At 36.4% G+C, this 22,534-nt stretch overlaps 2 protein-coding genes across 4 annotated transcripts; one reads left to right on the forward strand and one right to left on the reverse strand.

The window, feature by feature from the left end:
* Window positions 1-1,264: 1,264 nt before the first annotated feature.
* Window positions 1,265-14,115, reverse strand: LOC100252000 (nuclear pore complex protein NUP93A). The gene is made up of 15 exons (XM_002284368.4): window positions 13,922-14,115; window positions 13,236-13,327; window positions 12,798-12,864; window positions 11,045-11,104; window positions 9,564-9,653; window positions 9,115-9,384; window positions 8,817-8,912; window positions 8,605-8,739; window positions 8,303-8,356; window positions 8,110-8,193; window positions 6,683-6,769; window positions 5,703-6,605; window positions 4,721-4,902; window positions 2,513-2,804; window positions 1,265-1,641 (listed from the first exon to the last, which is right to left on the reverse strand). Exons 1-15 carry the CDS (start codon window positions 14,021-14,023, stop codon window positions 1,564-1,566), a joined length of 2,592 nt encoding a protein of 863 aa, XP_002284404.1. The 5' UTR covers window positions 14,024-14,115; the 3' UTR covers window positions 1,265-1,563.
* A 524-nt stretch (window positions 14,116-14,639) lies between these two features.
* Window positions 14,640-21,503, forward strand: LOC100246864 (uncharacterized). 3 transcript variants are annotated; one of them, XM_003632635.4, is made up of 4 exons: window positions 14,775-14,983; window positions 15,101-15,435; window positions 20,821-21,008; window positions 21,279-21,503. In XM_003632635.4, exons 1-3 carry the CDS (start codon window positions 14,870-14,872, stop codon window positions 20,984-20,986), a joined length of 615 nt encoding a protein of 204 aa, XP_003632683.1. In that variant the 5' UTR covers window positions 14,775-14,869; the 3' UTR covers window positions 20,987-21,008; window positions 21,279-21,503. The 3 variants fall into 3 exon arrangements, with proteins under 3 accessions (XP_002284412.1, XP_003632683.1, XP_059595318.1); XM_002284376.5 differs by lacking the exon at window positions 21,279-21,503 and having other exon boundaries at window positions 14,640-14,983; window positions 20,821-21,253; XM_059739335.1 differs by lacking the exons at window positions 20,821-21,008; window positions 21,279-21,503 and having other exon boundaries at window positions 14,779-14,983; window positions 15,101-15,830.
* Window positions 21,504-22,534: the final 1,031 nt, after the last annotated feature.

The raw sequence follows: 22,534 nt of genomic DNA on the forward strand, positions 1-22,534 counted from the left end.
GAATCAGGCTCAGTGTGGCCGATGCAGCAAACTCTCAAATCTCTATATCCGGAGGTATGGAATCTCAAAACTCCTGTTTTTTGAGCTTTAGTTCTGGATTATGTCATGTGATGCTTAAGATGGCTGTGAGATTTGAACGACTTGTAACTCAAGGAGATGATGCAGAGTTGGGTAAGGCTGCTTTTCTGTTGGGAGGAGGGCAAGATAACGATACCGAACGTGAGTTATGATTGTTAATTGGCTTAGGAGGTCTTGGGAATATATGTTTTTTCCGTGCATCTCTTTTTTCTTAGATGATGTATGGAATGAAATTAGGGTTTATATTTCCTTCCATCGTTATTAGGTTAAAAGAAGGGCACAAGGAAGTAAAATTATATTTTTTAAAGTTTTAAAATGATAAAAACGAACAAAAAAGTTTTTCTTTTAACGAAATTTTTCTACTTTAAAATTAAGTTACTATATCTTTTAGCAAATGCGGGTAATGACAGATAAAAGATTGTTTGTCTTAGATGATGTATGGAATATATTTCATCCTATCGGCACAAGGAAGTAAAATTAAGATAGAACAATGAGTGATAAAGTTATCAGGAGAAGAATGGAAGATAGATTTGTTTGAGTTAGGAACATAAACATGGATTTGCTCGAATTGTTTGTGATAATGAGAAGACAGTGAAAATATGAGAGTGAGGATTATTGGCTTGCTTCTCTAGATTAATGACCAGACTGGACTTGATCTACGAACTAAACTCGTATTCAAGCTGTTGCTACTCAAAGACTCGTGTCCTGGGGAACTTCAATGCAAAGATAAAAGGTGATTGTGGGACTCATGACCTGGGAGGCTTGAATGCAAGATAGAGATGATGCAAGATAAAGATAATTGTGAGTAGTGTTGTTGGAATGAAAATTCATTTGTAACAAATCATCTGTTTTGTGATGTAATGTTGTTAAAACAATTTCAATTTCCATTCTCTTGTTGCAATGACAATTCCTTTGCAATAACTAGCACTTTTCTTTGAAATTCCGTCAGTTTTAACATCCCATTCACATATATACATACATTCATGCTTTTCTCGACCCTGGGGTTCTTTCATAGCCAATGCTTTAAAATTTGTTTTATTACAGAATCCACTTTCTGGTAGAAGGATAGAATTTAATCATGAACAAGTGAAACGAGTTTGCTCACTATTGCAGCAGGTGTTGTAAGAAAGAACCGAAAACAAGTTCTCTCTTTTCTAATATGGTAATCAACTTTAAAAAAGGGAAATAAGTAAAAATCTTGATAGCAAGATGCTCATATTAACAATGGCAGCCCACTGCAACTCATAGTATGAAAAATAAGTCCCGCAAAACATTAATTTCTTTCTCCTATTATCAAACAAACAAAACAGCAGTCATGATTCATGAAAGCCTGGTCTTACTGTTTTTGTACAAAATGTATCTGTGATGCCGTCAACACCGAAGGACCATGTCATTTTACATCTCCAGAATGCAGGTATCTCAAACTGCCACATTTTGTTGCTTGACTAAGGAAGTGGCATCTCAAACTACCTATCCTTTGTTCGTTCACAACGTTCGAGCAACCTTTTCGTACAAATCACGAGGCCAGTTCCTATTCAAATTGTTTGCGAGAAAATTGGCAATCTGCAAAGGTCAGAAGGATGCATCCATCAAAAACCGAGAAAAACACCGTGTTAAGAAGCATGCTACATTTTGTTGTTGCACCATGCCTAGGTTACCTTGATTTTCACCCAATCAACCTTGGTCAGATCCCAAACACATCATCCATCAATTACTCACTAACTAGACTTGTTACTAGGCTACAGATTTACTTGAGAAAACCATCAAAATCCCATGGACCAAATTGAGGAAACCCTCGTATAGCAAGAAAAGAAGAGACTAGACATACATGGATGGTTCTATCAACTCAGGGTATCAGCATGAAACTGACCACAACCCACAAATATTTGCTAAAAGATCATTTTCAAAATTTCACATTACCAAGAAAATTATTTAAAGAGCCACTAATCCATGAATGTGAGATCAAATCCAAAGGCTTAACCAACTTATTGAAACAGGACATCTATAAACAATAAATAAACTACCTAAAAGGGCAACATGAATGGAATTACCTGGGGCAATCACAAACTCTGCTATGTGCCTGTAAAACTAAAGGTGCTATTGCTTTATAAATTTATTTTATTTTTAATTAAGTCTTAAACCTTTTAGATAAAGCAAGCTCAATCCAGCAGAATTATGGTCGGTTTCACGCAAGGCATAAAAAATGTAAACCAACAGTCACCAGGGTTAGTATGAAACTAACTATATCACATTCAATCTCAAGGCATACACAAATTAGTTTACATAAATACACCAAAAATTTGCATTTCAAATAACACACCCTACCAATGCTACCAATGCCAAGAAATTCTAAAGGGCTTTCAGGAGGAAGGGCATATAATTTGGATATTTAAAATATGAGGAATATCAAAATTCAGTATTTTTTTTAACATACCTTAGTCCTCAAGGCCCGAAGTGATCCATCAGTATCCGTCACATAGTCCAGACAACTGAGAGCAATCTTCAGAAGGTCAGGCACACAAGCTTGGACATGGGGAGATAAATTCTGAAACACATCAGGTGTGGTATCTGGCGCTCGTGGATCAAGTGGAAGAAATGGAAGTTTAGCAACCTCCCTCAGGGCATCTAGATAATGGCCCACTCTCGCCAACTTATGGATAGACAATATTGCCTCAAGCTCTCTTAGTACAGTCTGTTGCTCCATAACATGTTCCCTCTCTTGAAGACTGCACATTGAGTTCAAGTGATTATAAGTATATAATAAAGTAGCTCGTGCCCACGATGGGCGGGCTCCCTTTACTCATCAAAAAAAATAAGTTTATAATAACGTACTGAGACAAGTTATGAAATTTAAACCTTGATATCCATAAAAAAAGAAAGCCGACATCCAAGTTAGTGCTTAATCAAAGGATGATATGGTTCAGAATCCTCTGAAAAATTCATATTTCTAAAAAATAACCGTGTTAACTATGTCATTCTCAATTCACTTAGAAATTATTTCACCACATGAAAGCATTGCAAACTCAAACTAGCAGTCATAATATGATGGAGTAGTCAGGAAGCCAACAATAACAATAAAACTAACCAGCATAAGAACAATAGTTCTTATTTTAAAAAATGAACATGACATACACTCAAGAAATTCAGTCCAAGAATTTTTTTTCAAAATTCTCACCAGTGAGAATGAATTTGAGCCAAGGGAACAGATAAACAGAATCCTGTGGTGTTCATAATTCTCTGGAGAACTTCGAAATGAATATGATATACACTCAATAGATTCAGGACATTCATGAATACATAAAAGCATGTGACAAACTGAGTTATGCATGTGCTCAATAGAACACTCGTATGTAATCTGCACTTCAACAAGTCGGAGAATTTTGTCAGTCTACATAAAATATGGGAGTACTAGCATTTTGCTGGAATTCACACTTGCTTCACACGATAGACTTTTATGGTACACCTCTCAGTTTTTAAGATCCTCTTTTCACACAACAGTTTATATTTTGGGCTGAACCTTTGGAAAGACATTAGAAAAGGGTGGGAAAAGTTCATTCTTAGAACTAGTATCCGTATTGGAAATGGTAGACACACAAGTTTTTTGGTGGGATAATTGGGTTGGGGATTCTAAGTTGAAGGATGTTTTTCCTTCTCTATTCAGGATTGCAGCCCACAAATTTGCTATAGTGGCAGACCTTTGGGGGAGGCAAGGGGGTGGAGGCGGTTGTTGGGAGGTGGATTTTAGAAGATCTTTCCAAGATTGGAAATTAGAGGAGGCGACTCGTTTTTTAGAACATATTTCTGTGCAAAAAGTTGAAGAAGGGGAGGATTCTTTGGCTTGGAAGAATGATGGAAGGGGAAAGTTTAGTGTCAAATCATATTATTAGTCGTTACGGGATGAAAGCAATATTTTATTCCCTGCCAATGAGATCTGGGATTCGTGTGCTCCTCTTAGAAGTTGTTTTTTTGTTTGGAAAGCAGTTTGGGGAAAAATCTTAACAGTAGACACATTAATGAAGAGGGGATGGTCCATGGTCAATAGGTGCAGCAGCCTTTGTAAAGATAGTGAATAATCAGCTAACCACATTTTGATTCATTGCGACAAGACAAGAATGTTTTGGATTGTGTTGTTAACTTCTTTCAAACTGGTATGGGTGTTCCTGGATTCAGTGAGAAATCTTCTTCTAAAATGGAAAGTTAAGGGGCTGAGGAAGAAGAAAAGAGTAGTGTGGAGACTGGCTTCGATGTGTCTTTTTTGGTATATTTGGGGAGAATGAAATCGAAGGACTTTTCAGGAGTAAAAGATGTCTGACCAAAGTCTGACAAAGCTCTTTACCCGTTCACTATTAGAGTGGTCTCAGTAGGTTCTAGCATTAGACAATCCCTCTTTTTTTGAAATTTTGGGTGTCCTTAATGGAGACTAGACCTCCTATTGTAGGTCTTGTTTCTCCTTTCTAGAGCCTGGTTGGGTTTTGTTTGTATACTGCCTGTATACATGGAGTGCACCCCTGTTTTTGGCTGTTTATTGTTCAATTTGCCTTTGTCTATCAGAAAAAAAAAAGGTTTTAATATGCATCATAAATTTGGTAGAAGCAAAATTGGCACCAAATAATTTAATGAAATGGTGAAGTATAGAATTGACCTGACTTCAGGAAAATATTTGTATGTCTCCAGGATCTCATTGCCAGACTGAATTAGCCCAGCAGTTCGGCTCTCACCATCCAATCTACCACGAGCCAAAGCACAAACTGCTTCAGAGAGGCACTTATTAATTGTATCCAACGCCATTGAAAATGCCCCAATTCTCTTCTGAATTTCTATAGACTGTAATTTAGTGGTAAAATTAAGAGGTGAATTCATCAGACTAGACACAAAATAATGAACAAGATGACAAAGAATAGTTGAAGCAAAGATGAATGTTTATAAGATGCAAACTTGGAAAATAAAACCATTTCGTAAAACCCTAAATCTCTGCCTTGCTCCCGCTCAACCAAATAAATAATGAAGACAAAAAGAAAGAAATAATGTTGGGGATAGGGGAGAAGAAAGAAACAAACCCGCTGAATGTTTGACTTTCAAGCTAATAGTGGAATCCCAAAGAAGAAATAGCCAAGGTTTTTTGAACGAGAGTCGGATCAACAAATGAGGCATTATAAAAAGTGATGATAAAATAAGCCATAAAATTCATGTAGCACAATATATCCCTTAATTAATAGATAATCCAGTATAAAACATCTCAAACATCACAATCAAGCAAGCTATGTAGGATGTGATTTTACACGGATCAACAAACTGGGAATGCCAAAAGTTTAAAATAGAGTAACCAGCCAAGGAGAATCTTGAAATTTTGAAAGAACTTTTTTCCTTTATGATTCCCAGGTGTTATGTAATTATAATTCTAATTATAATACTCATAATTGTTTACGAGTATAATTATCTTCATTACTCTTACCATTTTTCTAAATTGGAACAAGACAATGCAATCATTCTACTCATCCCTATCGGCAACATGCCAAATAGCACAACTTGGGCATGGTGAAGCTCATACAAGTTCCCACTGTACTTGTATAGAACTCTGGAAAAAAGTAAAAAGTTAAAAAATGGAGGAGCAGAAGAAGTATTACTTGATCATACAGCCCAGCATCCTGACACTGGCGAGAAGCTTCAAGCAGAAATTGCTGTCTTGCTTTTACATCAGTCAGAAAACGAGCCAGTTCACCTTCTTCTCCAGCACCTCTCGGACCAAGTAAAAGATAAATCCCACCATCCCTTAATAACAGTTCAGTGAGGAGTTGCTTCAGCATCAGATTTCTCTGCCATTGCTGATCTATATTGCCCCTTCCAGTCCATGACAACTGTCCACCTCCCACTGCAGCAGCAGCTTGTGCATAATATTCTAATGCTGTTGAAAGATCACCAGCACGTAAATACACTGATCCGTACTGCCGGATTATGCTAGATGCCTCTGCAAAAGCATCCATCACCCCCAATTTCTGTCCTACCCCAGCACCTTCTGAAAGGACCCCATGGTCTGCTAGAACAATTGATATATGGGTAGCATCAACATTATACCCTTCAACTCCCATTTCCTTAGACAAGTATAGGACTGCTGGTAGCAACTGGATACTTAGAAGTAAAACATATGGATATACCAGAGGGTCCTTTCCATTTTTTGTATAATATGATGGCTCAAATTTATTTAGGTAATTCTGCAAATCATCCAAACTGTATGGTACCAAGCCCTCATTCAGGACAACAGATGAGGATCCACCTGGACAGTCCCGCACAGCTGACAATTTGAACCACAAGAAATCCTCTATGGTATTGAAAAGAGTTGGAAGATCTCTGAGCAAGCGATCAATATGCCTGCGAGAACCAGATATGATAGCATAAAGCAGCAACCTTTTTTTGTCATATGCTGCACGACCCACACGATCGCCCATTCTTAACATTTTATCGCATTCCTCTGAAGCAACTGCTGCAATCTCTGCTGATACCATACCTCTTGTAGTAATCCATTCTGTGAGCTGTCAAGAAGGGCAAAAATGACTAAGATCAAATAAAGACTCCCATGTATAAAGTACAACCAATAAATAATCAATACCTGAGAAGCAAACTGATTTGAAACACGAGATGATCTGGCAACCTCTATTGCTTCCTCGTAATACCCAGTCCTCAAGCAAAAATAAATCTGTTGTTTCAAAGTAGAAATAGGAGTCAGATGGAATGGGCACTATTTCCAAAAACATAATTAGATATTGAAGGCTACAAGTAGATTTAATATGTGAACAACATAATAAATAAAAGAAATAAATTAAGTGATTTTTCCATTCTATATGAACTTGTGATTTCAAATGGCATTCATCTTGCTTGCTTACAATCATTTGCATGAAAAGCAACTGAAAGGTATTCTAATTCTCTTCCATACTTCCTCTAGTCATTATTACAAAACCCTAAGAAACAAAAGAAAACAAAGAGAGAGAGAGAGTGGACTCGTAAAAAAGTGTACCAGGCCCACACAAAAGCAGATAAAGAAAAAAGACCAACTTAATCAACCATACACATGCCCTAAATTAATAATCCAGTCCCCCCATTAATTCAGGATATCCACAAAAATTTGAAGTTACAGTTTCTATAAAGAGTATAGATTCACCCAGCTCACCCATTTGACACACAATGGGTGTAGGAGTGGTGACCTTATTAGATACTCCCTACTTTGATTCAGATATGGCTGTTTGATTTTGATTGATTTTTTTTTTCCTACCTGTTTAACTGATAATTACCTTAGAAAGGGTAAAAAATTGCTGGAAAATAAATTTCCAAAAAAATATTTAAGGATAAGAAAGAAAAGACGGATAAAATAGAAAAGACAGGAGTTCTTATCAATTATATTTTTGCTTTTGATTGATCACTAATTAAATTTTTCTTTCTTTTTTTTTCCCCTTCTATTATGCCACATCCAAATGTTCACCCATTATTGAGATCCTATATTCAAGTCGTGGGTGTGAAGAACTAGACATCTAGACACATACTTGTACCTGAAACCGGGACTCAAACCCGTACAACATAACTCAAACATGGTACAACTTTTAGAGATTATGCAAATTTTCTCAATTGAAGCTTTCAGATACCACATTGATTTAAACTTGTCAGCTAACATGGAATCTGAGGGTACAACATAATTTGAGCAATCAAAGCAAGAGAATATAAGATGAAGTAGCATGTTAACTAGCTAAATCACCAAGGACAGGATTGATGAATCATCATTTCTTGCATGTGCACATCAAAATCAAAGGCTTCCAGATACAACATTGATTTCAACTTGTGAGCTACCATGTAATCTGAGACTATGACATAATTTGAGGAACCACAGAAAAGGAAAATACGATGAATCAGCATGTTAACTAGCTACATCACCAAGGACAGGATTGACCAATCATCATATCTTGCATGTGTACATTAAAATCAAAGGCTTCCATGAAGGAAAATGCTGGGTAAAAGGTACAGAATCAGGATAGAAGGGCACAAAACCTGCTGCCAAGTGGTATCAACAGGAGGTTGTCTACGAGCATCACCTGCATCAAAATCTAGAACCCCATAGTCTCTCAAACGAATCTGCCATGGGAGAAATAGAAAAAAAAACTAGTAATTATGGGTAAATAGGCATCCAGACTCCCCAACATCAAAACCATTAACAACTGAATATAGAAATATTATGACAAACCCGAAGAAAGGCATGGATTCTTTGCAGATTTCCAACAACCCCACCAAGAGCAGCCTACACTTGGATCAAAAGGATGATCAGGGGAAAAAAAAAACCACATCAGGTAACTAAGAGCTGCTCCACAGAAGCAAAAATGCTAAGGTTCTTCAATCATTATGAAAAAAATAATTCAAATGAGCAAGGAAGTATACTAAGAGTTAGCTGAACAAACAGAGAAGCGATAATTGATCAAAACATTAGTGCTCATGGAAGTATATGACACCATCAACCAGCACTAAGATTATGATAAACAACTTTATTACCTGTGCAGGATGACTTTGTATCGTATCTATCATATATTTCTCATGTCCCCATTCGAGGTGGCGCCTAGCACCAATTACTAATGACATTTTTTTTGAAACATTCCATTGAGCAGCTGTATCCTCACCCATTAATGTCTGTCAAATAATTGAACCATTAACCACTTGCCAGAAAATAATGAAAGATAACCTGAGCTTATAATTGGAAAGCATACCTGAATCAGGTGCCAAATCTTCTGCATGTTAACAGATTTGCCACCAGATGTCTCAAGGCCCAAACTATCATAAGCACCCTTGAAAGCTGTAGCAGGCTAATAAGAAGGAATACATTTTAAAAAAGAAGTCAAAAAGTAAAATAGTAAACCAGAGAAATAACTTAATCCAAGTGCACAACCACCAAGATGAGATCATTGCTTGATATATCGTAACATTCATATCCTAACCAGAGGCTTGATTGTATAATTACTATAGAGAGAAGAAAAGAACTTTAGAATAACACGTAACGAAGCATACCTTAAATGGTAAGCCACGCTCTCTTGCACTGTTGAGATTCTTCACAACCTCAGCATAAACAGAAGTTTTTTTCTCGAGGACAGGCTTGTTAGCTAGAGGTACAAGCTCCATACTAGACAGACCAGATGAAACCTGAGGACTGGAAATCATGGATGCAATTTGACCTGGACGAGTAGCCCCAGTGCTTGAATCACTAATATTAGTCTTGGGCAATGTTGATATGCGGCTCAAGCTTTGAAGGAAATCCCTTTTTTCCTTTTGCCAATCCTCCTGTCAAATATTGAATTCCACACTGAAGTCAGGGCTAAAAGCAACAAGGGCAAAAAAAATATTTCCTTGGACTTCATTAAACTGTTTGTACTTCTTGTCAACACAACAGAAGATTGTGTGCATGAAAGAAAGAAAGAAGGATTGAAAAACATCACATGAACCCATAATAGTGCACTGACCTCCATAACTTTCATCATGTAATCATTAAAACTTTTAAGGTTATCTTTCTGTGCTTCCTGGATAGCGGAAACTATTGCCATCTCATGAACCTGAGGTGCAAATATAGCAAAACAATATGATCAAGCTGCAAATGCCAATCATTCTTAAGGCATGTGTTTGAAAAACCTAAACATTGTAACTTGTAAGATAGTTCAAAGACAGTAATACCATGCAACCAAATATGAAAATTTTGTACAAAATACAGCCATGTCACTCAGACAGCATAGTTAAACAGACACATGATATAAGAGATCATCCATGAAACTTTAATTGCCAACAAAAAAATTACTCATAATTGACAGGGGGAAGAAGACAGGAAACACTTTAGTGCTGTCAAGGTCTGAACTCATGTGCTAAAAAGACAGGTGTGTAGACATAACTCTTTCTTAGGGAGAGGAAAAAGAGAGAGATAGAAAGAGAGAAAAGAAGAAACTCATGCTATGACTTTGTCAGTGGTGAATCTGGTCATGTCTCTCGCCCTTAATTTTTTCTTCTACCCTTTCAAAAGGAAAGTTAGAATCCATATTCCCCCATTGTGTTTATATGCCTTATTCAGGGATTTTGAAGAGATTCTCCAAGCCTAAAAATAATGCATGTCCTATCAAAAAAAAAAATAATGCATGCATGGACAGTGTTTTAAACTCTTAGCTACAAATTGAGCTTCAGTCACTTTGGAAGCGTCAATAATTTTTTTTACAAAACTTTTGAAGAAATTCTCCAAGCCTAAAAATAATGCATACATGGACAGGGTTTTAAACTCTTAACTACAAATTGAACTTCAGCCACTTTGGAAGTGTCGATAATTTTTTTAACATTTATATAAGTACTTCATCTGAAAAGGTAGTAGCCAAGCCACAAAATCAAGATTTAGTTTTTCTCTTTTGTATTATTACTGCTCGTGAATAGTAACAGAAATGTCAGGCAGCAAGATTGACTACTGACTAATATATGGCCATTGCTTGTGGCTCATGACAAATGTCATTGGCTCAGGGGAAACAACCAAACTTCAACATCTCTCCACCCTTCCAAACAAAGAAAATAAAGACAGAAAAAGAGATGTCATAGAAAATTATAATAAACTCTCAAATTTTTCTTCACTTCAAAACTTGTGTGCTCTAATATTAAAATGAAAATGATTTTTTAATGAGCATTAAGTTGTTAAGGATGATTCTACAAGTGTGGTTCTTTATTCTATAGATTACACGCATGAATTTAACCACTGAAATCACTCCTTTTCTTTGATGTCATAAACAAGAAATAACATGTTACTATAAAACTGACAAAGGGTATCAATTATGCCACACCATTAGATGCCAATAAACACATATGCCGATCGAAGCAATCTAAAATTAATAAAAATAGAAACTAATGATAATAAGAATCAAGACATTGATATTTGTAATTTGTATTGCCACTAAACAATTAAAGCAGTGAATTCTACCTGCTGCAGGTATTCCTCGACACTTGTTGCCTCAGCAGGGAAAACATCCTCAAATGTTGTCTTCAAGAAGGAGAAAAAAATAAATAAGCAAAAGTATATTTGAAAAGAAATTGGAACAGAGACTAGAAAAAGGTAAAAATAAAAAAGTAATAATAATAATAATAATCAAGAAAAAGAAAAATTTAGAGAAATTTGATAGCGAAGAGCTACATGGCTAGCCAATAAATTAAATGAAAATCATAATACAAATTAGACAATGAGAAAAAGGACCTATGGATAAAAAGATCACAAGCATTTAAATTAAGTTTATCTAATAAAATGTATGGATATTTCCAAATTAAATCTTTACAATAAAATATATGGAGATTTCCAACTGCATTTTATTATCTTTACCAATCAGTTTGCTCTTTGATCGAAATATAATGTCTAAGCATGACATATATTCCATGCTTTTTTTCTGATAGGTCAAAAATAAAAAAATGCAGGGACCATCTGTCATTCCTTAACATGGTTAAGGACATGGTGTTCTCAGCCTTTGATTATTAAAGGAAGGAGTAATCAGGAATCAAGCTAATTAGTGGAAAGAGGATAGCTTCAGTACTCTCTCTCTCTACCACTTCCATCTTAAGTTCCTACCTCGAGGTATAGAAGCCTTCTACTCAACTCCTTCCTAATGATTAGGAGATATTGGAGAGAAGATAGATATCTCATTTTTCTCTTTATTTTTTTCTTTTCCTTTTCTTTTTCTTCTTTTATTTTATTTTATTTTTTTTGGAAATTTGTTAGAAAAGAAAGCAAAAAGGGAGTCAAGCACACATGTGGTATAAGGACAGTAAGCCTTAACAAAGTTACAGGAGGCAAATCAAAGCCATTGGGATAGTCCCTATCTCCAATAGGGAACTCCACAAATACAATGACTACATGAGAAATTTTTCAGCTCCAAAGGAAAGAGTTCTCACAAGAAGAAAATCCTTTTATTCTGCACTTTTACACGCCAATCTCCAACAAAACCCATCTTGACCCAAACAAGGAAATTATGGAGAAAAGACTCTAGGCCCCAACTCCAATAACACCCATCCATGAAAACATTCAAGGAGAATATAGAAACTTCTGCTTTTTCCAACCATCTTATGCCCTGTTTCCAAAAAAAAAAACAGACTTTATTCCAGAAACCATCTTGCCCTACACCATTTTGTCAGAGCCAGTTGAATGGGAGATCCTTGTCAAAATTAAACATTCAGTTCGTGAAAACCCCTCCCTCCTACCTAGAAGAGTAGAATTTCTTTCATTTCTCTACATGGTATATAATATTCTATCCTGCTTGTAATTTTCTATTTTTGATGATTCACATAAATTGAACTAATCAAATTCAATATTTTGGTTCTATCTTGGAGCATATATTTGTTATAAACACCAAATTCTAGTTGTGAGAACTAATAAGGGCTATGAATTGACACACTTGAGCATACACAAAAGGAAAGAGAAGAGCAATAGCTTGAGGGTTTGTTTAGAAACTGTTCTTAAAAATATTGCCAAACATACCCTGAAATATTTTTTTCCATGTGGGCAATAGTTATTAGTCCAAAACATAACATCAGGTAGAAAAAATATGTAAAACTCCATAGAGCATGGATATACATTTTATAAGAACTTTTGCATACAAAGCAACTCGTGAACCATGTGAAACGATTAAGAATTCTGCAGTCAATCAAGCAAGATCGGGGATCAAAATCAATGCACAAGGAGCATTCACCTTCAACTCAAAAGACTTGAGATCCCGAGCAAGCTGTTCTGCATTTAGTCCCTCACGTGCCAATAACCTGTAAGCGAAACAAACAAGAACATTTATGGGAGAAAAACAAAACTAGGAAAAATGAAGAACGTGAACTATTAAAAGTGATGATACACTTTCAGACTGAATGCTTCAACTATTCCATTCAGGGTGATATGCATCATGCCACTATAATAGTTCTTCTATTCCAAGCAATCATCCATTATTTACTCATTAATTAAAATATATTGCCACATCACACAGAGGGGGTGTTTCACAGTAGATCAATTGAAGGAAGTATCATTTTCCAAATATCAAATGGAATAGCTTCAGAAAAAACCTAAACTGCAGTAATAATATTGCTCTGATTTTGCCCTAGAATGCTAGAGAGAGAGCTAAGGAGAGAGAGAGGGGATGTACCTTGTGGCTGCAACGGATTGTGATGGAGCTTCAGCTCTTAGGGTTTTTGACTTTAGCTTCTTAGATAACGCTTCTAATTGGTCTAAGTTCCTCTGAAATAGACGCAAATAGTGAACTCAGTTTCAGGAGATTTAGGTATTCAGATGCTTCGTACAGTGCCAGACAGGTTGAGGAAAATAAAAGGGAGTAACATTTTTAATCTTAGGTGTGGACCAGCATTTTTCACTTGCATTCCCATGTCTACATTAGGATTTCCAATTAGTAGGGGAAACAAACCCACATGAGACGAACCTAATGCAACTATTTCAATTCGTTCCGACAGACTTTCATTATTTGGAAATGAAAAATGAAGATAAAATAACAATTTTCCTCCAAACGTTTTTCCATTGTTTTTGTCCTCGTGAAAAATGAAAACCGGATTCAACCAAGCCAAGTAGTTGTACTACTTCCAGCTTAAATTTTTCCCATTCCAAGATTCCTATTCTGTGAGAAACGTACGATGAAAGTTCGAATTCCTCTTCTCTCGCTACGTTTTCTCATCAATCAGACGAATATTGAGATAAATCCAAAATAAAACATACCAACTTCTGGTTATCCCTTTGAATATAGTTTTGACTAATTTAGTTTCCTGCATTTTCAGGGCATCCGAAACTAGAATTATAAAAAGAAGGCAACGAAAGAAGAACCTGGAGAGGAGGGAACTGAGCCGAAGGAGCGGCTTGTTCGAGAAGCTTCGTGGAGGAGTGGAGGAGATCGGTCCAGGAACTCATGTCGGAGTCGGTGGCCATGGTTGCTGACTTCGGTGTGTGAGAGAGAGGGGGAAGGGTTTTATTAAGCCCTAATTTTGAAAGGAGAGAGAGAACGGTAAAGTGGTGTTCTTAACGCGGTAGTCCCGTGGGGAGGGGTGTACTGTATTTATATGCTCCTTCTCCACTGTCGAATCTTGGCCGTTGATTTCAGTGGTAAAAGTTCTATCGGGCGGTCCTTTTGAGTTTTCAGTGATTCCGTTAATGTATGATTTAAGTATCCACCGTTGGATTGCCCTTATTGGTTGACCTGCGGTAAAAATTTGTTTTCTATTCCACGAAATTAATTTAGAAGGAATCCAGGGAGGGGGAATTACTCGGAGACCCTTCTTATAAATAATTTTCTATTCTTTAATTTTTTTTAAATATGTTTAACTAATTTTGGATAAAAATTAATTTTAAAAATATATATTTAGGAAATATATTATTTTTAAAAACTTAAAAAAATAAATAATATTTTAAAATAATTGAAATTTGTATTTAAGAACGGTTTCAAAGGTTGTTTTTTAGTAACTATTTTAAAAAATGCTTTCAAAAAAATCTTCAAAGTTTTGTTGAATAACATTTTTTTAAAAACAAATCATTTTAAAAAATAATTCTTAATTATTGTTAGAAATAAATTGTGAAAATGCAACTGCCAATTGTATTATATTTAAATTATTTAAAAAAACACAAGTATAGTATATGTTATTAAAAATTTATTATTTAGTAAAGCCTGATTTAAATAAATAAATAGAGAGATAGAATGCCCTCCATATTGCCATAAAATCAATTTCGATTGATATTTATGTTCTAATCATTGAGCGAAAGGGCGAGCCAGTGTTGAGGATGCGGAGGGTAAATGGTATTTTGCGGCAGAGCCAGAAAGCCCTGCAAGATCTGGATTTGCTCAAGGTACTCCAATCTGAGATCAGACACGAACAATCCCATGATCGATTTCAGGTACCCTTCAACACAATCTCTAATCCAGCCTCATTAACTCGCTCCGTTGCGTTTCTATATTTCGTCACCAAAACGAGAAAGAAGGCCGGAATAATCGTCCTATTTCCATGAATGCAGAATTATCAAGGCGGTAATCCGGGAGATTTCGTGGTGGACTGGGACTCACCAGCTTCTCAAGATGTGGTTTTGCGGAGGAAGTGCGAGTCGGGTGAAGAGGTCGCTGTCTCAGCCCTTCTGAGTCCCATAACCTTTAGAAACGAGGAGGGTTCATTTCCAAGGGACCTTCTGATGAAGGTGTGTGTAAAGAAACCTGGTTTGAGTCCTGTTTTGCAGTTTGATTGTGGAGTTTTTAGCAAAGACCATGAAAGGTTGGAGTTCAACATCCACAGTGCATATTATATTCCCTCACCGGCTTGTCTGAATCCCTCAGCCTACAGAGGGCCCTCATTCAGGTGCAATTCTCTGTCAATTGGCTTGATTAATGAGCATTGTTTGCGAGATTTTTACGTATTTAGAGAGAAAAAAAAAAAAACCCTTCAAGTATATTATCGTCTTTACTTGGCAAAGAATGTGATTTTATGCCTTATTGTCTATATTTTGATGATTTTGAAATTGAATATCTGGGTCTGCGAATCTTATCTACATTTGTATGCGCAAGCCATCTTCTTTAGATTCTTTCGTTTGTTCTTGGAGTTATTGCTCAATTCAAGAACATGATTTCAAATCATGCAGCATAGGTGGGCAAACATAAAACACAAAGCCCATGTCCCATGACTAATCGTTACTAGAAGCAAAACAAATTGTGTCATGATCCTGCTATATATAAGTGATGATGATTTTGAAATCGAATATCTAGGTCTATGATTCTTATCTACTTTGTATGCATAAGCTATCTTCGTTAGATTCTTTCTTTTGTTCATGGAATTATTGCTCAATTCAAGAACGTGGTTTCAAACCATGCAGCATAGGTGAGCAAACATAAAACACAACCTATGTCCCGTGATTAATCACTACTAGAAGCAAAACAAATTGTGTCATGTTCCTGATATACATATATAAAGTGATGGTAAATCGTCACTTTTGGGGGGCGTTAGCACTCATAGCCAATGAGATGTGTAGCATTGGTTTTTTTTTTTTTTTTTAATCAGCAACGAAGAATATATAAAGACACCAAATAAAAGGAGGGGGAGCACCTAGGTGCATGGGAGGTATACAAAGGGAGCCAACAAAACAGAAACACCACAAAAGAGCAAAGAAAACATCCTCCCACTAACTAACACACAGTTGGCCAATAAGAACTAACAAGGAACCAGGACCCTTTTGAATATATAGGTGAGTCTAGTGGAAAAGGGTACAAATAAGAGAGTTCTTTAAAGCTTGATCCCAGCGTTAAATTCTATCAAAGTATTTTTAATTCCTCTCTTGCCAAGAATCCAAAACAAGCAAAGGGGGTTGTCCTTCAAATATTTTTTCTATTTTTGCTAACAAAACTCCCATTCCACCCTTCAGCTAATCTTTCACCAAGAATGGGAAGACCCAAGAACAACCAAAGAGAGAAGATAACAAATGCCAAAGACCCCTTACCTTTGCACAATGGATTAGCAAGTGATTAGCCGATTTTTCTAAATTCATGCATAAACAACAATTGTTTGCTAACACCCATCCTCTTCTCTTAAGATGACCTAAGGTCAAGAACTTTCTCAAACCGCCTCTGAAGCAAAAAGCCCACCTTTAAAGGCTCTCAAGAGCCCCACACTAGCTTAAAGGGGAAAGAAATACCTTTAGCCGACTCTAAGAAAGAGTAGAAAGATTTCACTGAGAACTTCCCACACATGCTAATCTTCCAAATCAGTTTGTCGTCATTCTCACTACACTTCCCAAGCACATGTAGCATCCTAAGTAACTCCTCAATGGTATGTAGCTCTCAATCTTGAAACTGCCTTATGAATCCTGGGTTCCACACAACCTGTTTGCTAACGACCTCCCTAGCACTCACCACCCAAGCCTCTTTATTAGAAGAAAAAGAGAAGAGAGACAAAAAAGAATCCTTTAAAGGAGCCTCCCCACACCAAACATCAAGCCGAAATTTTGTTTTTCCATTGCTAACCATAAAACTTGTTTTGGCCTTAAAGGCTTCCCAACCTCCTCTTATTGCCTTCCACAAGCCAACACTATAACTCTCTCTCCTAGCAAGAGAGAACCAACCTCCAAGTTCCTCCCCAAACTTTCCCACTACAAATCGTCTCCAAGGGGACTCCCTTTCCAAAGCAAATCTCCAACACCATTTTCTAAGCAAGACTATATTAAGAGAGGACAAGACCCTAATACCAAACCTTCCTAGCTTCTTGTATTTTCAAACAAAAGACCATTTGACTAAGTGAGGTCTTCTCTCAAGAAGTCCCTTTGAATTTTTTCTAACGTTAAAGTCACCATTGTAGGAATTATTGGAAGAGACATAAAATAGATGGACATATTGCATAGAGTACTTCTAAGCAAAGTAACTTTACTACCCTTTGAAAAGCACTGTCTTTTCCAAAGGGCTAACCTTTTATGAAACCTCTCCTCAACCACATCCTACATAGAAGGGGACTTAAACGGAGCACCCAAAGGCAAGCCTAAATAAGTAGAAGGGAGCTTCCCCACTTTGCAACCCAATAAAGAGGCAAACTCCTCAACATTAAGGACTTCCCCCACCAAAATCAACTTGCTTTTATATAAATTAATTTTCAGCCCTGAAAAAGTTTCAAACCAAAACAGAACCCAACTCAAGTAAATCAATTGGTCCGAACAAGGCTCACAAAAGAGTTGGGTATCATCCGCGAATAGGAGGTGAGAAATCTCCACTTCTTTTTTCCTTTTACCTCCTACCTTGAAACCTAAAATGAAATGCCCCTCACCTACCTTTCTTAATAGAATACTAAGAGCCTCCATCACTAACACAAATAGATATGGGGATGGAGGATCCCCTTGCCTTAGACCCCTTGAGCTCTGAAAGAAACCAATTGACGAACCATTAACTAAGATCGAAAACCTAGTTGTTGATATACAAAATTGAATCCAATCAACCCATCTTCGATCAAAACCCATGCCAATTTTCTGCAACACTTCCAAAAGGGCAGGTCCAATTAACATGGTCATAGGTTTTCTCAATGTCCAACTTACAAATCACTCCTCTTTGACTCCTTAATCTTGAATCTATAACCTTGTTTGCAATTAGGGTTGCATCTAGGATTTACCTACTTTGCACAGAAGCATTTTGAGAATTGAACACCACTCTTGCTATAACTTTCTTTAGCCTGTTTGCCAAAACTTTAGCTAGAAGTTTATACAAACTTTGCATTAAATTAATTGGTCTAAAGTCTTTAAGTCATCGACTCTCCTCTTTTTTCAGAATTAAGTCTAAGAACATGGCATTTAGGCTCCTTTCAAAAGATCCTCAGGTGTGGAATTCCCTAAACAGACCCAACACTTCATTCTTAAGAAAGTCCTAACAGGTGCTGCCATAAAGCTAAAGGAAAACCATCTTGACCGGGGCCTTTGTCTCCTCCAATTCTAGCAACGCTGCATAAACCTCCTCAGTGAAAAGCCTCTTCCAACCCTCCAGAAGCCTCAATGCTTAGCCTTGAAAAAGGCAACCCATTAATACTTGGTCTCCACAGGCCACCTGAATCCGCCAACAGAAGCTGGCAATTGTTAACAATTTTTTCTGAAATTTGAGGCTCCTCCGTAACCCACTCTCCATTCACCTTAATTCTTCCTATGAGATTTCTTTTGCAATGAGCATTAGCCATCTTATGAAAAAACTTTGTATTTTTGTCACATTCTTTCAACTGCAATTCCCTAGATTTTTGCCTCTAGGAGGTTTCTTGTTTGTTTAAGTCACTATGAGGTTCTAAGTGTAAGCATTCATTACCACAGCAAACAAGTTTACCTTGTATTTGCAAATAACACCTACTCACCTGTAGAGCTTTTTATGTTTTAAATTGTTGTACTAAATTTACCTTCTATAGCAATTTATGTTAGATGGAACATTGTATCCTACATAATTAATATTTTGGCACTCAAACAAAATATCAGCAGAGGCTACATTAGATTTGGTGTCTAAAATGTTGGATATCATCTGGGAGCCTTCATTTTATTTTTGGGCATTTTCGAGCATGGATGTTGCTCTAAGCACATATGAAAGTTGTTTTTCCCACTTTTGCACTATTGAACTGGATTACTAGAAATCAGGTTTCTGTTCCCTTTTTACCCTTTTTCTATGTACAGCAGAAGCACTTCCTCTTTATCCCTTCTTGATGTATTTTAAATACTAATTGGTTTAGGCAGTTGAAGCCTTGAAGGATGAATCAAGATTTTGGTAAAAACATGATTAGTTGCCTGGTGGCTTCAATTTGGTAATCAGGTTTGGAATTCTTTGGAAGTTCATCATCCTTAAATGTTGTAGATGCCAAAAGAAGCATCCTCTTTCCAGTTTTGGTTTTGGAAAACTGGCCCTATTCTCATGTATTTAGCATCCAACCTACACACTCATCTATTCTCACTCATTTATCCTCTTTTCCATGCTTAGCAAAGCTTTGAATATTTGCCAACTATTTGGTTGCTTGTCTCTGTTATTGTCTGGCATTGATAAAATGAAATATTTAATTGTTGGTAGGTATGCTTAATACATTTTACTAGTTAACTCTATTATTGTCTCTTAAGAATGGGACAATAAGAGAAACTTTTGGATTCTAGTCTCTATATGGGTGCTTCAGGGGGGAGGCAGGAGCAGCTTAATTGTTAATTGGAGGCAAGGTAGTGGATTATATGAAAGTGGGAGTTTTTGTGAGGAGAAATTCTTTTTTCATACATTCAAATCTAAAAGCTATAGTGTGAGAATAAAATAAAAGCATTTTAAGTTCTTATTTGGTGCAATGCATTACAGGAGCAGTTTCCCATCACAATCAAATTAGCTTAAGTAATGTGTCCCATCACTGGTAACAGAAAATCTCTGAGCATCTTTTAGTGTTCCCAGGCCACTCGGAGACCCCACATTCCCTTTGTTTTCAGCCTTAATTGGCTAATAACTCTTATGACCCACAGGGTTTAGTTTTTTGTCCTACGTGGCCTACTTCCTAGGCCCATCTGAGGCTTGTTTGGCTATCCCAAATTGATTTAACAAAACCTTGACTCCAAACTATTGGAGGGCTGATTACTGGAACCTTTTTTTTGTTGCTCAAGTCCATCTAGTACCGTAATCCTTCTAAAATGATTGCAATTATGTTGTTTTTTAAACACCCTTAATCCATCTTTTTAATGAACTTCTTCTTATTGTTGTCTTCTGAGCTTTGGCACATTCACTTGTCTTCATCCAACCTGGACACCTTGATGTCACTTTGTTTTTCCGTATGCATATAGAAATCATAAGGCTACAGTTGCTGCCTCCTTAGTGGCCAATATAAGAATAGATCTAATGTTTGCCAATGGCTTAATATTGGGTTGGAAGGGGCTTTGACAAATGAACCTGAGTTTTGATGCCCAATTCTGAAACCACATAAGATATGAAATGTGTAGAATCTGTATTGGGAATGGTGTTTGGCATGCACCTCTAGTGGCACATCCATGAAAATGACTGAAACTGAAACAGCGTCTAACAGGATAACAAATACTTATATTTGAAGTGTCCTTATCAGGCTTGTGGTTCATACTTTAGAGGGGGGCTTCTTCTCAGGTTCTCAGTTTTCTTGGGGGCACCCATCTATTATTAAACTTCAACCTGTCTTTTTATCTTTTGTGGTGAGTCTGTTCAAATACCTAACCACCCAACTAATTTCCTTTTTTATATCCCTATGCAGTTCGTTGGACCCTAATTTACAGGACGCACTCAAGGAGTATCTACTAGCCAGGGGTATCGGAGACGACCTGACCAACTTCCTTGTCATTCACCTTCATAGAAAGGAGCAAACCCAATATACGAGCTGGTTGCATAAACTGGAAGCTATGATGGCAAAGGACGATTGATCTGAAGAGTGGCCATCACCAGGTTTAACTCACACATGCCCCATTCATTGTTTAACATGCGCACTCCATCTTCTGTTGTCGGTTTCCCTTTACATCTCAATCTTTAATCAGTAATGGAGTTTATTTTTAATTTTTTTCCCAGAGCTATATTCACTTATAACCATGCCGTAAGCTTGTTAGAATCTTTTACTATTGAAATTGGGAACTTATGATGGGTTCCCTTAAATTTATTTGAATTTGCCCTGATGTTCGATGGGTATTTCTTCATTCTATCTTTTTCTCTTTCTTTCAGTGATGCCACATCCTCACGAAAGCAACTCCTACAAAATTCGCTGCCATCAAACCGGTTAGGGGTGATGCTAGATATCACCAAAATAAATAAAAAAATAAAAAAGTAATCACATGTGCCTATGTACTTTTAGAAGAAAATTGCAAGTGTGAATCTGTTGGTGAGCTCTGAGAGGTGAGAATTACTGCCTTGGAAAGTCGCACATTAAGAAATTCTTTTCCCTTTTCATTTTCTTGGAAAATGTGACGGAGCAGTAAGGCTGCAACTATTGGCATGGGCATATGATGAGACCAAGACTCAGTGGCATGAGGACTAAACTTTTTCAGAAGAAAGAAATGATTGGCATGGGCACACAATGAAACCAAGACTCAGTGGCATGAGTTTTTAAGAAAAAGAAATGAAAGGAAAAAAATTATTCCTTTGCTTGTTTATTAGCAAGGAACAAAATTAAATATATATTATCTTACTATAATGTCTTTGTATAAAATAAAATAAAAAATTACATTTATCATTGTATAGATAAGACATATTAAATAAATGAATATAGAAAGAATTAAAATTTATTTCTTAAACTTATTATTGTTTGATTAAATAAATTATTATACCTACTTTATTTTATCTTAGCAACCTTATCCATTTTAGATCAGATCTCAAGCAAAAAACAAAGATTCATGGAAATGAAATTTAAAAGAGGATAAGAGAATGAGTTGTTCAAATTATGGGGTGGTCCGGAGAAGCATTCCATGAATTAAAGATGGCCTATAATGTGAGGTGTTGGATCAAGTAAATCATATGGTAAAATTGTTTGGGTTTGGAAAATAGATCAAATCAAACAGACCACTCTTCTCTTGAACCTTGGAGGAATCTCTCCCAGTCCCACTGATATTTCCAAATTTATTGTTGTAGGATTTTATTTTTAAAATGTAAAAACAAAACTAACTAACTATCATAAATATATTTTATTATGTGCTCTTAAAGGTAATAAAATTAGTAGTGTACCCAAATTGTGACCCCACCACGATTCAGTGGAAAAGTGTATTTTTCTTAAACTTTAACAGAAAAACACAAGAGGAATATTTTATTTTTTTTGCTTTTAAATAAGAATCCGAAGACACAAAAGTGGAGCTAAAGTTGATCCTTATCCCTTGAAAGGTAGGGATAGACTTCGATGGAATAAACTGACCGTAGTTAATTGGATATAGTGGATAGAAGTGTAGATAAGAGAGAGAGAGAGAGAGAATAGTAGTACTAAACAAGTA

The sequence above is a fragment of the Vitis vinifera genome, chromosome 8 (assembly GCF_030704535.1).
Source record: "Vitis vinifera cultivar Pinot Noir 40024 chromosome 8, ASM3070453v1".
In the NCBI taxonomy this organism is placed as follows: Eukaryota; Viridiplantae; Streptophyta; class Magnoliopsida; order Vitales; family Vitaceae; genus Vitis; species Vitis vinifera.